The 17,909-nt window shown below is 39.2% G+C and overlaps 1 protein-coding gene across 1 annotated transcript in view; it reads right to left on the minus strand.

Moving 5' to 3' along the window:
* LOC124644106 (unextended protein-like) overlaps positions 1–17,909 on the minus strand; it is a 44,969-nt gene that overhangs the window by 24,257 nt on the left and 2,803 nt on the right. Inside the window, exon 2 of the mRNA XM_047183322.1 lies at positions 6,145–6,618. Within this exon, the coding sequence (XP_047039278.1) occupies positions 6,145–6,618 (474 nt within the window). The remainder of the gene's footprint in view (positions 1–6,144; positions 6,619–17,909) is intronic.

Genomic DNA, 17,909 nt, shown 5'->3' on the forward strand with positions numbered 1-17,909 from the left:
TTGACGGAGAGAGGAAATCTAGATCGTTGGGGTCTTCAGTAAGAGGACACAATGGCCTTGAGTTAAGTACTGCTTCTAACTGGGCCAGAACTGTGCTGAACTCTTCAAAAGTGAGCTTTTGCTCTCCAACGACTCTTCTTAAATGATATTTTAAACTTTTAACTGCAGCCTCCCACAGCCCTCCTGCTGTGGGCCATGAGGGTGCGTTAAAATGCCATTCAATCTCCAGGCTAGTAATTTCTTTGATGAAATCTTGATCAAATGTTTTTTGTATTTGTTCCAATTCTTCCTGTAAAATTTTGTTAGCACCAACAAAGTTTGTACCATTGTCGCTATACAAGTGTTTCGGCGAGCCTTTTCTTCCAGCCATTCGTCGCAATGCAGCTAGGAATGCTGATGATGTGAGGTCCGAGACTAAATCTAGATGAACAAGCTTGGTTGCCATACAGACAAATACCACTACGTAGCCCTTTGTAGTCTTAATTCCTCGGCCCTTGTTGGCCTTTATGAGCACGTGTCCGGTAAAATCGACGCCTGTATGTTCAAAAGGCTTTGCAATGTTACATCTCTGCGTAGGTAAATCACCCATCAACTGTGTCATCTTGCTTGGATTGTGTTTACGACAGGTAACGCAGGTACGTATACGTTTTTTGACGGCTCGATTACCGCCTATGATCCAATAATTCTTGCGAATGAATGCTGATGTCACCCGTGCTCCTCCATGGAAGGTAAGTTCATGTGCTTGATCTATAATTAAGTTTGTTAAATGTCCTTCGTGAGCTATGATAATCGGATGCATCATGTCTTGATTGATATTGGCCTTGCTTAGTCTTCCTTTGACTCTGAGAAGTCCCTCGTTGTCAAGGAATGGATTTAATTGCAATAACTTGTTTTTTGCTGATAGCGGCTTATTTTCTTTTAAATAATGTACTTCCTGAGCAAATTCTCTCTGCTGTACATGTAATATTATTTTATGCTTAGCATTTTTTAATTCATGTAATGTTAAATAAGTTTGCATGCGATTTTTCTTGTATCTCGCTTGCTTGATAAATCTTAATATCCATGCTAAAACTCTTGTTAGTTTAGCGAGTGTACTATATCTTACTAATAATTCATCCAAAATATTATCGCTTTCTTGCTGCGATATGTGATTAATAAGTTTCTTGGCTTTTCGTGCTTCTTCGTCTGTGGTAAACACTGCTTGCTCAGTTTCATGGTCAGGGTCGTATTTTCGGAGCCACGACGGTCCTTCCCACCACAGCGAATGATTTTTCAATTGATCGATACTCAATCCGCGGCTTGCACAGTCCGCTGGATTTTCTGCTGACTTGACGTAACGCCAGCAATCTATCGGTATTATGCTTGATATTTGTCGCACCCTGTTGGCGACAAAAGGCTTCCAACGTCCTGGCTCTTTTTGTAACCAGGCTAGGACTACCATTGAGTCTGTCCAAGTATATATCTTGATATTATGACTGATAAAGCATTGTTTAATTTTAGCCAACAATTTTGACAATAATAAAGCACCACTCAACTCTAATTTTGGTAATGATATTGATTTGTTTACTGGAGCTAATCTTGCTTTTCCTGCCACCAAAGAAATCTTTGTTACTCCGTTGTTTTCAGTCTTGCAATAAACAACGCATGCGTAGGCTTTATTAGACGAATCGCAGAATCCATGTAATTCTAGCGTGTTGTTTTCTCCTGTACCCAGCCAACGCTCCAACTTGAATTGATTGATTTTGTGCATGTCATCTTTAATGTTTAGCCATTCTTTGCTAATTTGATCGGGTAACTTGTCATCCCATTGACTACTTGACATCCAAACTTGCTGAAATAGTAGTTTTAGCTTTGTTGATAACGGTGACAGCCAACCAAGAGGGTCAAACAACTTTGATATGTCTGATAACATGGATCTTTTAGTTGGTGTTTTGTTTGATGGTTCCATTTTTGATTGAAATGTAAATAAGTCTTGTTTTGAATTCCAACGTAATCCCAATGTTTTTGATGTCTCCATTTCCTTAAAATCGAAATTTTCTTGCTCTCTATTCGCACTGATTGCATCGTCTTGTAAGACTGATACGTTGGACGACCACTTTCTTAAATTAAACCCCCCTGATTTTAGCAATGTGATTAAATCTTGCTTTAGTTTTACTGCTAACTCGACAGAATGCGACCCATGAAGGACGTCATCCATGTAGAATGACTGCTCCAAGGCCTTGATTGCAACACTGTCGAAATTTTGTCTCTCATCTTCAGCCAGTTGTTTTAAAGTCATCATAGCTAAAAATGGTGCGGCCTTGGTGCCGTATGTAACCGTGCATAGTTGGTATACCTGATGACGCATGTCAGTAGTATCCCTCCATATGATTTTTTGGAATTTTTGATCCTGTTCATTTAGCCAAATAAAACGGAACATTTTTTCGATATCTGCCGTAAAAGCAACGCGATATTGTCTCCACCTTAATAGTAAAGATTGGAGATCTTGCTGTAGATTTGGGCCTTTTAACATGACGTCATTTAAGCTAGTTCCTGTTGTTGTTTTTGATGAAGCGTTGAAAACTACGCGAAGTGCTGTCGTAGTGGAATCGTTTCGCAATACACAATGGTGCGGTAAATAATAATCCGGTTGCATGTTACCGGACGCCGGTATCATATGTCCTAACGTTTTATATTCTTGAATAAATAATTTATATTGTTTTGCTAATTCTTCATTATTGTGAAATTTCCTTTCCAACTGTTGAAATTGCGCCATTGCTTTATTTTTAGACAATCCCAACTGTACCTCAAAGTTTTCTTGAAAAGGCAATCTTACTTCATACATGCCATTATCATGCCTTCTTGTGGTTTTCTTGTAATACTCAATGCATTGTAGATCTTCTGCAGATAAATTGGATGATTCCGAGATGTCTTCAATCTCCCAAAATCTTTGTACTTCGTCCACTTGATTCAGGACTACGCTACAATGAAAAGTGTTTAAGTTTCCGCATAAGATCCATCCCAGTCGTGTCTGTTGCGCGACCGGTAATGATAGATCCACCCTGATAATGCCCTCTAAAATGATATGGGAATACACATCGGCTCCCAATAAGATGTCGATAGGACGGCTGACATTGTATTCTGGATCGGCTAGTTGCACGCCAGCTAGATGTGCCCATGTTGGCTTGGTAAATGTACATCTTGGTAACTGATTAATCAGCGTGTCCATGATTACTACATCTGTTTTAAATGTAAAGTCATTGAAATGCGAACAACATGTTATGTTCGTAACGCCCTTGCTACTGCTCTCCTTTTCTCCTATCCCGCAGATGACGGCCTTGCAATACTTTCTTGATAAAGCTAGCTGTTGTGTCGCTCTCGCTGTGATAAGAGAGGCTTGAGAGCCTTGATCTATTAGCGCACGCATTTTGTGGTATGATCCGTCACTTGCTTGAACTTTGATCATTGCGGTTGCTAATAATGTTTCGATCATGTTATTGCCTTGTTGCGCAACGTGATTTTCTTGAGATTCTTGATTTTGCGTTGCAAGGACCACTGGTGTTTTATTCTCAGTAATTGTGTTACATGAAGACTTATTGTTGAACGCTTCATGTAAAAGTGTATTATGTCTACCGCTACATTCGCGGCACCGTTTTTCGGACGTACATTCCTTATCCCCATGCGAATAAAGACAATTTTTGCACAGACGTAATCGTGTTATAGCTTGTCGCTTCGAACTTGGCGTCATAGTTAAAAACTTATTACAATAGTATATTCCATGTGACTCTTTGCATAATGGACATGTTAATTCGATATTATTTACCGAAGTCTTACTTGCTGAATATTTATTCTTGAAGAATGATGACGATGTTTTATTTTGCTTGCTTGTTGATGGTTTGGAATTTTCGTTTTTCTTGCGTGAAGATTCCAATGCGGTGAATCTGCTCTCTAAGAAGCTTAGAAACTCCGTCAATTTTGGTAGATCTCTGGGTTTCTTCAGAGATTCCAAATAATGATCATGCGTGTCCGCATCCAATTTCAGCAATAAAATACGCACGATGAATGGATCCCAGCTGTCTATGTTAACGCCTAGGTTCCTTATTGAGTTTAAACACTCTAGAGTGGTATCGTGAATTTTCTTGATCTGAAAAACATTTGCTTGTTGAACTACTGGAAGATTCAGTACGAGATCTAGATGAGATGTAAAAATCAACCATTTGTTGTTGTACCTATTGTTCAATATCTCCCAGCAGACATTGTAATTGTCAGAACTGATTTGTAAATGCTGTATCAAACGTTCAGCTTCTCCTCGCACCTTGCTTTTAAGAAACTGCATCTTGTGGGCGTTTGATAAGGAGATGTTACTGTGGATAGCTTCAGTAAACAAGTCCTTGAAAGACACCCAATTTTGATAATTGCCACTGAAGAACGGGATGTCGATTTTTGGCGTCCAATTCTCTTTGTGAACTACTGACCCTAGTTTTCTATTAATTGCATTTTTTAATTCATTGTAAATAGTTTCTTGCTTCGTATAAGACACCTCATATTCTTGATTCGTACCCTCTAATTCGCTGTCTAGTTCCCAATGTAAGGAATCTATAATAGACCATCGAGACTGTAGAATACGCAAGGCATCTTTCAACTCCCACTTTTCGGACATAAAATCCAAATTTATCCCTGCCACAGTGCGCTGCAGCGCCCTGAAGTTGCTTGCTTGTTTCTTCAATAGTTCATCAAGCTTGCTAGATGAACCTCTGGAGCATGTCTCGACAGGCGGCGATTGTTGTCCCACCGGATCTTCTTGCTCAGACCATGCAGGACCCTGTTCTTCCTGTGTAGAATCTCCTTGTTGAGTTTCTTTCATCTTCATCAACAAAACTTGATATTGTTGATTGATAAGTTCCTTAGTCGAGATATATAGCTCTTTTGTTTTTTCGTATTTACGGCCAATGAAATAGGGATGAGTCTTACTTTCTTCCATGAGAAGACGTTCGTGATGGTACTGGTAATCAGACCAATATTGATTTAAAGTATCTAAACGTCGCTTGAAATAGTCAGCAGTCTTACGATCCGCTGAGTCTTTTTTGATATTTGTAGCCAACTTTAGGATGGCTGTGTAAAGTTCGTCCTGATTTGCATGTAAGGCCTCCATGACGAGGATTTAATTATAGTAAGAAATAAATGGAAAGATCTTACTTGACTGTTTTTGATAACTGCTTACGAATCCTTGGTGATCCGCTGAGACACCTGTTAGCCTCAGATTTTGATGATGAAGCGCTTCTTGAGACACCTGTTAGTCTCGAGTCTGTTGCACTGAACTCCTTATAGTTCGCGGGTCCTTGATGACCCTGGGTCACTTGTTAGTCCCAAAGTTTTGTAGTCACTCAACACAATTCACACAAGTTTTGAGTCACTGGTTAGCTAACCGCTGCACTGTCCACGCGCGCGATATGGACTATGCAGCGTGCAATGTTCACAACCGAAGGACCATAAATATGTATGATCCCTTGCTGGACCCTACAATACTTTAGATGATGGTGGAAAGGAATAAAAGATTGTTAAGTACTGAACACTACTGTATTAACCGAAACGTACTAAAGGTAAAGATGAGCTTAATGGACTATGAGTGAATGAAATGAGTGACGCAGCCCTTGTTGGCTGTAACGAGAACGCTTGACCAACTTGGTAGCTCAACGCGAACTGAACATATATTATGAATTAAAATGTAAGTGGCGTAAAATGCTGATGTGCGGAATGTGCGGTTGCACCGTACAAAACTGTACAGTGTTTTATAAGAAAATAAACTTCTTTAAACCGAAATAAAATTGGAATAAGGGCAGGAGGATGAAGATAATGATTATGATGCACACTTGGTTATCACACTTCAGGTAAAAGATGGGAGGCGAGCGGTTATCATGGTATGCATGCTATGAAGAGGAATAGGAATACGTGCCGGAGGTTAAAGAAGAGTAGAAAGTTTGAATTGAAACGATGGATGGATTGTGAATGCGATACGATGAATAAGAAGGGAGTGAATTTTAGTAAGACGGCTGACAAAGGAATTCAAGCGCAGAACATATGCCAACATAAAAATTAAATTGAAAACAGGTCATAGTAGACATAGTGACTATATTTCGTACTTGTCTATTTGTTACTGCAACTTACCTCAAAGTAACTCTAGAATCAGCCAACACACTGGGTATACTTTCATCAATAATTTTCGGCTCCTTATCCGAATTCTCTATCCTTAAACCTTCAATATTAACAATAAAAGTATCAGCTTTTACGCTGAAAAATTCCGTTTCAGGTACTGTTACATCCCTTGGTTTTCTTAAAGCTTCCATAGCTTCAATATTTCTGGAATTTTCTGTTGGTACTACACTTGAGATATCTCTTTTGAGTCTTTCAATAGAATTCTCATTTGTATCAACATTGAAGTCGGTAATAGTTTTATCATGTTGTATATCATTTAAAGGCACATATTTCTCGTTGGACAATACTTCTATGTCTTCTCTCTCTTCTCGCGTTAGTGTTGGTGTCTTCTCTAGATGGTTTATATCTATGTCGTGGGTTAGGTCTGACCATTCTGTGTTCGATTGTAGGTCTGTTTGTAAAGTTGGGCCTGTGTTTGGTTCGTGTCTGTGGACAAAAATAAGTTTATTAGTACTTTTCAGGGAATTTGGAATACGGATTGAGAAGGGTTGTGGAGGCATGATTTAACTCAAAAACCTTTTATTTATGTAGTTTTATTTTATTGATATGGTCTATCTAATGAAAGCGCATAAAACCAAAAAAAAAACAAAATTGTACCTTTCTAAAGATGAACAAAATCTTTTTTATCTTTCAAAATCAAAATTCGTTTATTCAACCTTGGCTGCAAAGCAGCATTTTTCGAACGTCAAAAATTTACAAAAGACAGTCCCCAAAACGCCCACCCTTCACCACTTCCTATGTGTTATTGTTGGGAAGAAGAAGTGGCGCAACAAACTCCCCAGCAACACATGTCTGTCTGTAGGTATCTTTATAGTTATTCCAGAACTAAATATATAAGAAAACATTCGTAGGCAGGTCTGAACTAGAAAAAGCCTAGATGCAATTTGCTGGTTTTCTCTTGTTGTACGATAATTTTTCTCGCAGATATAGCTTATTGAAAGTTACAAGAAAATCTGCCATAAAAAATATCCTTGAATTTTCTGAGAGGAGTAATTAAATTCATTCATCTGCATATGAAGTAAGACTATTTAAAAGTTTTATTAAGTAGTGTGTGGTCATATTCTAAAATTTTTGGAATACAGTCGTAAACTCATATTTTAGCATGACCAGTTAAAAGCGTTGCGTGCCTCGATCTAATTTTATAGTTCTTTGCATATAGGTAGGTGCAGAGAAGGAGGCCGGCGTAAAAATAGAAAAAGGGCACTCGCCCTTTACAACTGAAAGTTTATGTAACTGAAGAAACTGACTATCCGACAGTTGCACAAAGGTCCATTAAAGTTAAAGCTTATTTAAATCTATTGCTGTCTCTTCTTTGTCAACTAGATAAAGTGTTAGCAATAGATTTAATGAAGCTTTAATTTTAATGGACCTTTGTGCAACTGACGGTCAGTTAGTGGTCCATAAGATACAGCCAGTTGACAGACGGATAGCGAAGTCTTAGAAATAGGGTCCCGTTTTGCCCTTTGGGTACATATGGGAAAAAAATCGTAAAGCAACTTTTCGATATGGTGAAAAACTTACGCAAATAAAGATCCTAATAACTGCCCTGTCCCATGAGTCATATGTGATACACACCGATTGTTTAAGTATTGTGTCTGCATTGTGGACTGTGAAGTGGTTAAAACAACCTTCCGATATGGTGAAAAAATAACGCAAACGCATGCTGCGAAGAAAGTATTGAGTGTGAATGTGGATAGATGGGGAAGCAAAGGTTTATCAACAATCAATGAAAGATTGCCTGAAAGATGACAAATACGAAGAGAGTAAAGAATACTATAGCGGCTGACAGAGAGACTTCAAATCGATACTATTTCAAAAGAAAAATGATAAAGAAACACTTTTTTTACTGTTTTGTTTTTTGTACCCAAAAACTATTAAGTCATCTATGCCGAAAAGCTCAGAAACTACTGAGCCGATTTGAAACATTCTTTCACTATTTAAAATTCACACTACTCCCGAATAACATATTTTTTAAAGCCGTATTTTATCCGGGTCCGGAATGAAGTTCTCGAAGTCGAAACCACGGGGAAACAGTTATTTATGCAAAGGTTCGAAATACCAAAGTTTGTTTGTCATAGACAGTCAGACAGCCATTGAACCGCTGAATGAACTCGAGGCGTCTACATGTCTAGCTTTCAATATAGCTCACTAGACCATTGTTCAGATTCCGGGTGACTTGGAGTACTGCCAAATGCCTAGGCTTGGTACTTTGTTTATTTAGTAAATAATACATACCTACATTTCTTGAATTAGTAGGTATCTATCATATAAAAAGGTTTTTTTTGTTTGTAGTGATCATCATCTGTATAGTGTTGTTCTAACTATGTTGGGCTCGGCTTCCAGTCTAACCTCTAGCAGCTGAGTACCAGTGATTTACACTGACCTGATAAACCACTCTCACATAGACTGGTTGTCAGCCTTTTTGTCTTCTGACTACGAAAGAAAGATGTTCAAATGACCAATACCAAAATAACTGTAGAACATGATGATGACATTTCATCATTCCTCATTAAGGACATAAGGCTTGCAAAAGCCCTTCCGATCTTGAGCATCAAGTTCGAGATGTTAGAACATACGTCAGAATATCAATGGCTATGTTACCTTAATCTGCTAATGGCTTTAAAAATACGTTTCTCATTCACTATGACGTGAACATCGCGTGACGTGAGCGTAGGTACGACACACTGGTGTGCGACACGACCACGAGGTAAGGAAACATAAGCGGAGACGCCACAATGCAGGTAGGTCAGGCGCCTTCTTCTATGCCAAATTCGCCATACAAGTGAACTAACGAGGAATTAGGGTTCTTTGAGACATCTGTCAACGATTTTAGGCATAACAAAAAATTCTAGGGTCCAAAGAATGTGTGTAACGGCGAAAACAGTAACGTTCCTCGTCCCCCTCTCACCCGCATTTTGGCGCGCCACTTTCTTAGATTTTTCGTTATGGCACCTTCGGTAGTTATTTTGTTCTCCATGGACACGACGATAGTCTATTTATATTGTTGTATAGTAAATAAACATATGCTTGCCAATTTATACTTACTAACAGCCGAAAGGGTCGATTGATCAAAAGGTTGAAGCAGACCGTGGATGGGTCACCATCTTGTCTTAAATAGATCCTTCGTGTTTCAGAAGGCACGATAAATTGGTGGGTCCCGCCTGTTATTTGAACATCTTTGGTGGTCATTAAGAGTCATAAGCCAGTAAGTCTGACAACTGGTCTTTAAAATTCAACTAATAACTTCTTCATAACCGTCCGTCCCACACATGCATGTAATCATCCCTGATTCCTAACCATCCGAATTTGCTAATTTACACTGACTTCACAATGGTCAAAATGTACGAACAGACAAAACCACATATCCTAAGTTTTAAATGGCTTATTTCAGAGGGCCAAAGTTATTTGACGAAAACCGGAATGAATTATAATCTCAGGAGCCTTTTCCCAACTATGTTGGGGTCGGCTTCCAGTCTAACCAGATGCCTATCTGACCTCCTCAACCCAGTTACCCGGGCAACTCGATACCCTTTGGTTAGACTGGTGTCAGACTGACTGACTTCTGACTACCCGTAACGACTGCCAAAGATGTTTAATGACAGCCGGGACCTACAGTTTAACGTACTGGAATGAGTATCTAATGTTACAATTTAATGGCCATGTACCCTAGCAAGATTTACTTTCCAACTCACCAGCCGAGTGAAAACCGTATTCTACGCCTATTTCGTGCGCTTACACAATTAAAATTTCAGACTGAAATATGCAGTCTTCATTATGAAACGCTATGAATGATTCGAATAGCTAGTCTGAATGGCTTGGTTTGGTTTCAGTGGTTGAAATTGAAAGTATTTTTTCAGTTGACTCTTGTGAACGAAACGGCTTGTGTAGAACAGAAAAGGCATGTGATGGGGAGGAATAGGGATCTTGTTGTAGGGAAGGAAATGAGCATGATGTCTGGCTAGATATAGTGGAAGGGACCGACAAAAGAGGCGATGGATGGATTGTGTGAAAGTCAACATGACTAGAAAGAAAGTTACTTGTGAGATGACGTCAAATAGAAGAGTATGGAAGAAGAAAACATGCTGTGCCGACCCCAAATAATAGTTGGGATAAGGGCAGGAGGATGATGATGACAGAGTCAAATGATTTATACGTTGAATGGAGCTGTTAAAACCATCTGGAGATGGATATATGATACTAGTCTTACAGCCACCACTTTAATGAGGATATTGCTTACTTTCCGCCATCTTATAGCGATTGACTCAAAAACTACGAAACGAATTTTCATGTGGTTTTCACCAGTAGGTACAGGGGTTTATGAATATTTAAACGAGCAGGGGCCCGATTCTCCTAAGTTAATAATGTCAAAATTGAATAGAAATCGAATCGCAATATGATCGCAATAGTAGTTTTAACCATATCGGGCATTCTGCAACTAATATAATACCAATCGTATTCCAACGACTTTCGTTGGTGATTTTGGTCTATGCGGCAGTTTGCTCTACAATCATATTGCAATCGTAAATCATTTGCAGACAAAATGATTTATTATTGAATATCAATAATCAATAATTTTGAATAACAATAAGAAAAGGATAAAAACGTTTATTTCAAAGAAAAAATTGCGGAATGCCATATACGCTTCAATCGTTTCGAGTCGTGATTGGATCGCAGTCGAATATGAATCGTATGTTGCTTAAGTAAAATTAGGAGAATCGGGCCCCAGGCCGAACCCAATCGGTCTTTTTAGAAATCATTTGGAAGCCCTATGTTCAGCAGAGGACCTATGACCGAGATGATGATGGATGATGAAACAAAAGCGAATCGAAGCCACTGAATATACATTTACGACTCCATCTGAATTATCTAACAAAACAAGACGGTAATAAAAAGTTTCTGAAACACTCTTTATAGTTTTCCAATCTTATTTTTCTGCTGACGCAAATGGTTTTGACCTTCGGAATCCATATTCATAAAATAGTGGTTTGATTGCGTATTGAAAGCTTAATTTTGTACTTCAACTAAATTCGGTTATTCAATACTAGCTTCTAACAGCGGTTTCCCCCGTTTTCAGTGGGAACTACACTGTGCAACCGGATAAAAATCTTAGGTATAGGCTACCACGATACAGGGCTATCTGATACAGATTTTTTTTAATCGGTCTACAGGTTCCTGAGATTAGTACGTGCAATGAAACAAACTCTTCAGCTTTAGAATCTTAACTATTAAGTATTTTCTGTTTCACGCAAAATGCACTAAATGGATGCGTATAAAACTTGACAGTGACAGAATAACACATAGGCTACTGTTTATCCATCCATCATCCTCATCCTCTGAGCCTTTTCCCAACTATGTTGGGGTCGGCTTCCAGTCTAACTGGATTCAGCTGAGTACCTGTGCTTTACAAGGAGCGACTGTTTATCCATATGCGGAAAATATATTTTTTGCTCGTTCTGACTGACTGGAACTTGGGCGATTTTTCTAGGTACTTTTTAACAACAATTTTAACCGTCAACGTCCGTTCCCTAATGACCAAATTCTACTCCAATCATAGGACTGGCATATCGCCAATATTGCTTATGAAAGGGCACGTGTTAGTGACACACAACACATGACACACATGTGTCTGACACAACACATGTGCTGTTGTGTATTTGTGGAGTGCATTCACGTGTCGTTTGTTTGTTTGTCTGTCAGCTGTTTAGGTTTGTCACGGAAATTAGTGTCGGGTCTTTTGTGTACTTCTTTGTAGCTTAGTTCCAGGGTTAAAGAAGGGGTGTTGGGTTGCCCGGGTAACTGGGTTGAGGAGGTCAGGTAGGACAGTCGCTCCTTGTGGCACACCGGTACTCAGCTACATCAGGTAGGACTGGAAGCCGACCCCAACATAGCTTGGAATAGGTTTGGGAGATGATTGGTTACTGGGTTAAGCAAAGCTTGGCGCGGTCCGTAGATCTTCTTATCGAGTGAGCTGCAGGTTTAATCACCTAACAAGTCCTTGTGTCAGAATTTTCTCAAATCCATCTGACGGCCTCTGACGTGAAATGCTCCGTAGATAGGTGACCATCTTGACATGACTAACGAGTTTTTTAGGTCTCGGAAGGCACGTTTAATGATTACTTATATTATAAGCTCTATATTGGGTGCCTACTTTGTAATATACTGCTATGTTATTCCTCATCATCATCCTCCGAGCCTTTTTCCCAATCATGTTGGGGTCGGCTTCCAGTCTAACCGGATTCAGCTGAGTACCAGTGCTTTACAAGAAGCGACTGCCTATCTGACCTCCTCAACCCAGTTACCCGGGCAACCCGATACCCCTTGGTTAGACTGGTGTCAGACTTACTGGCTTCTGACTACCCGTAACGACTGCCAAGGATGTTCAATGACAGCCGGGACCTACAGTTTAACGTGCCATCCGAAACACAGCCAATGGTGTCTAAGATATACTTAGAAAGTACATACAGACTTAGAAAAGTTGCATTGGTACTTGCCTGACCTGGGAACGAACCCGCGCCCTCATACTTGAGAGATTGGTCCTTTACCCACTAGGCCACCACGACTTTTGCTATGTTATTCCTATCAAACAAAATAAAAAAAATTGGTGGGTCCGCCGGCTGTCATTTGAATATCTTCGGCAGTCGTTACGGGTATAGAAGCCAGAAAATCTGACATCCAGTCGCTAGGGGTATCAGATAATGATATAGAGATATCTGAGTTAAGGAGGTTAGACAAGCAGTCGCTCCATGTGGTTCACTAATACTCAGCTGCATCCAATTACAGTGGAAAGTGACTCCAACGGTGGACCTGCAGATAATTGCAATATTTAAAGTATTACACAGTTTTTGCCATCCTATATTCCGGCTCGGAACACAACCTTTTCTCATTATTTTCGCAATGCTAGTTCTAGGCTTAGTCAGTTACGTAATAACCTTGTAGGCCATAGTTTGTCAACTAGACTAAAATATCCGGGTCGCACTTATGCGTGATATAAAGGTCACGGGGGGGGGTTGAGGGAGGTAAAGTTCACCCCCTTGGTAAGTCAGATTATGTCGGATGTCGGTATAGTTGCTGTTTCCTGCGACTTTACTCGAGTTGGAAAGAAAGAAACGTTTTTTTGCGTAGAGCACAGGGGGTGCGAGATTTAATTGTGGTTAAAACTTCATGTTGTATTCTGCCTTTATTTGGCATGCCATTATTAAGATTAATTATAATGCTAGCACATGAATTTTTATAAGAATCATTCCTCAATTAATCAGCTACATAACACTTAAATCGATTCAAATCGGTACAGAGTGGTTCCTGAGATTATCGCGTTCAAACAAAGAAACTGTAATTTTTAATAATATTAGTACATTAGAAAAAGGTTCCATGGCGTTTGAATTTTCACTAACGAACAGACAGACAAAGTCCTCAACATTTTTTCTGTGATACCAGGACAGTTCATCGTCCTCACTGCCAGACAATATCATAAAAACTATGTTAATTGAGAAGCTATGGTGTTTGCCAAATATTATGGAGTCCCCTCTGGTCTTTGAACTTTGCCTAAATGTCGTCGACTACAAGAGAATCTAGATATTATACAATGGCACTATATTACTGCATGTTTCGGAAGGCACGATAAACTGTAGGTCCTGAACTTGGCAGTCGTTACGGGTAGTCAGAAGCCAGTAAGTCTGACAAACAGTTTTACTTAGGGTTACTAGGTTGCCCGGGTACCTGGGTTGAGGAGGTCAGATAAGCAGTCGCTCCATGTGGAACACTGGTACTCAGCTACATCCGGTTAGACTGGAAGCCGACCCCAACATAGTTGGGAAAAGGCTCGGGAGATGATGACTATTTTACTGCTTGATAATAGCGAGAATCCACCAATATATGTACGCGTCGGCTCGAGTCCACATCTAGCATGTGTTCACGCAAAAAAGGTTCAATTTCGACATTTCGAAGTAACGACAGACTGGTCTGACCTGATTTTTTTCGGATATAGCTCTGACTCTACCTAAGTAGAGCGGAGAAGTATTTAAGCAACCAATAGATTTTTTCCGCTCAGGGATACTATTTTGTGGATAAGAAGAGGTGGCGGTGAGGGAGTGTCAGACTTACTGACTAAAAACCGTCGTGTTCCGTCGTGGGCCTTTTATGTACCAGGGCGGCGGTAACTCGCGCGAACAATCCCGCAGCCCCGGTAGGCCTTGGCCCTGATGGGCCCCACTGCGATGTAGATGGCCTTAGACGGTTATTCGCAGCACAGTGCACTCCAAAAACCTAGGCTAGTTTACAAAACAAGGTTACGTAACTTTTTTTAAGAAACGTTTAACATCTGACAATAGAAGCAAAAAGTTCACAATTTTAAGGTTTCTTTCAGCAAACAAAAGGCAAACAAACCGAGTAAAACGTTTGCTTTTGTAAATAACTGAAACCTTGAACCTGCTGCAGCGAGCGCCACTGACGCGCGCCTTGCGCACGCTCAACGCAGTGTCGAGTAGAGTCGATTTGTTTACTTGTTCGCTGAATGAGTTCACAAGGGCCACCTATAGTATTGTTATATAGTATTTAAAACTTTAGTAGTGGTATTATTTTTGTGATATTATATTTAGTTTCGTATGTATAATGTAATTTTGAATTTTTAAATTTTATATAATGTAACTAATTTTGTCGTATTAGGCTAAGTGCCTGTAAAGATTAAATTAGCTGTGTTTTTGATAACTAAACTAAATAAACTAAATAAATAAATATTTTAGAAATTACTGTTTCTTTGGCGGTTCTTTTTTGCTTGTCATTTGTTTTTTTTTTTTTCATTCTAACTGAAGTTACGTTTTGAATGCCAACTGCCGACTGAGACTGCCGACCGCACCTGCCGCGACTGCATGAAGTCGGCCGCAGCTGCACTACTGGTTTCTATGTATCTACATGGGACCGTTTTGGATCGAAGAGACAGCAGTACGTGCAGTCGCCCTTGGATATCAATTATCTTCATTATGCCGCATAGCGATAGCATTCAAAACGTACCTTAATGGTGAATGTCCATCTATCGGAGCCGAATGCACCAAAAAATCGATACTATAATTTTAAAATTTATTTAGTCTAATAAAAACTGACTAGAATAGATTGACACCCATCCATGGATGTACCGCCCCGAGTATTGCTTAACCATATAATTGACCCTTGCTCTTACTTAGCTCTCATTATGAATAAAAAGAAAGGGTGCTAATTAAACAGGCTTCTTTTTAATATCATTATTCGCCCCCAAAAATGTATGTTGCCTTCTAAATTGCTAAGTCAGCCACAATTAACGAGCATCTAAATAATACTATCTTAGCCACTAGTTATCTTCTAAGTAAACCACTCTAAATACAACTCAGCATGATGGTTATTTTTTAGGATCTAAAGGATGATGGGCAATTTTGTATGAACCCTGGCCTGATAACCAATAAAGTTCTAATGTATATTAGATTATTGCTTATACCCTACAGTTACTGAAATAAAACAGTTCATGTCAAGAATCTACCGGAAATAAGTACAGTCGGGCACAAAAGATTTATACTTTTTGCACCGTTTTTTTTATGTTAAAATAAGATCCATAGTAGGAAAAATCATTGTATGATGTATTTTCGTCAACTCATCACTTATTTAAATAAGCCTAGGGTAGACTATCAATTAAAATCGGTCTTAACTAGGCATAATTGTTTTAATAGCAAAACAAAACATAAAAACTTTTACTTCTACCACCGTATACTATTTCCATTATTGGAGATAACATATCCTCGTTCTGCGGCACCAGGATAGTCGGCCCTGGGTTGTCGAATTATTACAAAAGTAGCGACCCACCCCAGCTTCGCACGGGAAAACAGTATTTACTCACTATTTAACGAATGTTATTACACATACAAACCTTCCTCTTCAATCACTCTATCTTTGAATAGAATAATATATTAAAAAACTGCATCAAAATCTGTTGCGTAGTTTGGAAGAGTTAAGCTTTCATAGGGACGTAGGGATAAAAGGACTGAAAAAGCGACTTTGTCTTATACTATGTAGTGATGCACAAATAGTAACCAAACGGGTGGTCAAGTCCGGTTTAATCAGTAGAATAAAGTTATTTAAGTTGTTTGTCAGATTTCACAGAGTTCTCATCATATGGCACATCAGGCTTGTTAGCCAGGACAGTCGACAGTCATTGATGATGATAGATTGATGCCAGCACATCTCTAATTCCACAGGATTATATTTCAAAGCAAGATATATTATCCTGGCCATTAGATGATGTCTGTGCAAGTACTCACGACAAGTATTTGCATTAAATGGGCTCTGAACTTGACTGAACTGATTTGAAAAATCTTTCAGTGGTGGAAAAGCTACGTTATTTGTAATAAAAAGATAGGTTTTCCTTATATCCCTGCCAATGTAGTTTAATTCACTAGGCAGTCGTAGGCTTACAGGACTGATATCTTTTTTCCCCAGTGGTTAACAATGTTCCACCCATAACAAAAATTGAATTTTAGGGTATAAGCTATCATTTCATGTGCAAATGGATATTATTGGCTATGCCGGTTAAAGTCACTGGAACAGCGGAATAGTTACACCAACTGTTTTCTTTTTTTATACTTTTTTGACTGATATTGACAATAATATAAAGCACTTAACAGCCCTCCCATACAAAATGAAGTGGTTCAAGGCCATGGGCTGTCCTATGCTATCAAGTGTCATATCTTCGTTCTCCGGTGGTTAACAAGGTTGTGCCCATAACAAAAAATGAAGCTTAGGGTATAAGCTATCATTTGATATGCGAATGGTTTTTATTGGATATAAGGGTTAGACTCGCCGGAACGGTGGAATACGTAAACCATACGTTGTAAGTACTACCTGCTAAATAATCTTTTTTTTTTCAATAAACTCGGAAAATATGGGCACAGACACCTTGTGTGATATGTTCTGACTAATATGGACAATAATATAATGCACTTAAACATCGCTCCCATACAGAATGAAGTGGTTCAAGTTCTTAGGCTGTCCTATGCTATCAAGTGTCATATCTTCGTTCTCCGGTGGTTTACAAGGTTGTGCCCATAACAAAAAATGAAGCTTAGGGTATAAGCTATCATTTGATATGCAATTGATTTTCATTGGTTATGTCGGTTAGACTTACCAGAACGGCGAAATACGTACACCATAAGTTGTAAATACTACCTGCTAAATAATCTTTTTTTTTTCAATAAACTTGGAAAATATGGGCACAGACACCTTCTGTGACTCGTTCTGACAATGATTGACAATAATAATGCACTTAAACATCCCTCCCATACGCACTGAAGTGGTTCAAAGCCATGGGCTGTCCTATGCTATCAAGTGTCATATCTTCGTTCTCCGGTGGTTTACAAGGTTGTGCCCATAACAAAAAATGAAGCTTAGGGTCTAAGCTATCATTTGATATGCAAATGGTTTTTATTGGATATACCGGCCAATTTTACCCATCATCCTTTGTAGCATGCATTCTAACAGTAAACTTCTAAAATACTATTAAATGACATCATAAAATATATTTAATTAGCTTCTAATTTTTTAACTCAGTACGTTTAAAATGTAAGCAAGCAACATGCAGCAAGCATCGCTTCTGTCACGGCTCCGGTGCTGCTGGGCTCCGGTGCTGCGGGGCTCCGGTGGTCCCATGCGAGCTTATCGTCGCAGATGGTTTTCACGCTCACCACCGCAGCTTCGGCTTG

Source organism: Helicoverpa zea, chromosome 29 (genome assembly GCF_022581195.2).
Source record: "Helicoverpa zea isolate HzStark_Cry1AcR chromosome 29, ilHelZeax1.1, whole genome shotgun sequence".
NCBI classification, from domain to species: domain Eukaryota; kingdom Metazoa; phylum Arthropoda; class Insecta; order Lepidoptera; family Noctuidae; genus Helicoverpa; species Helicoverpa zea.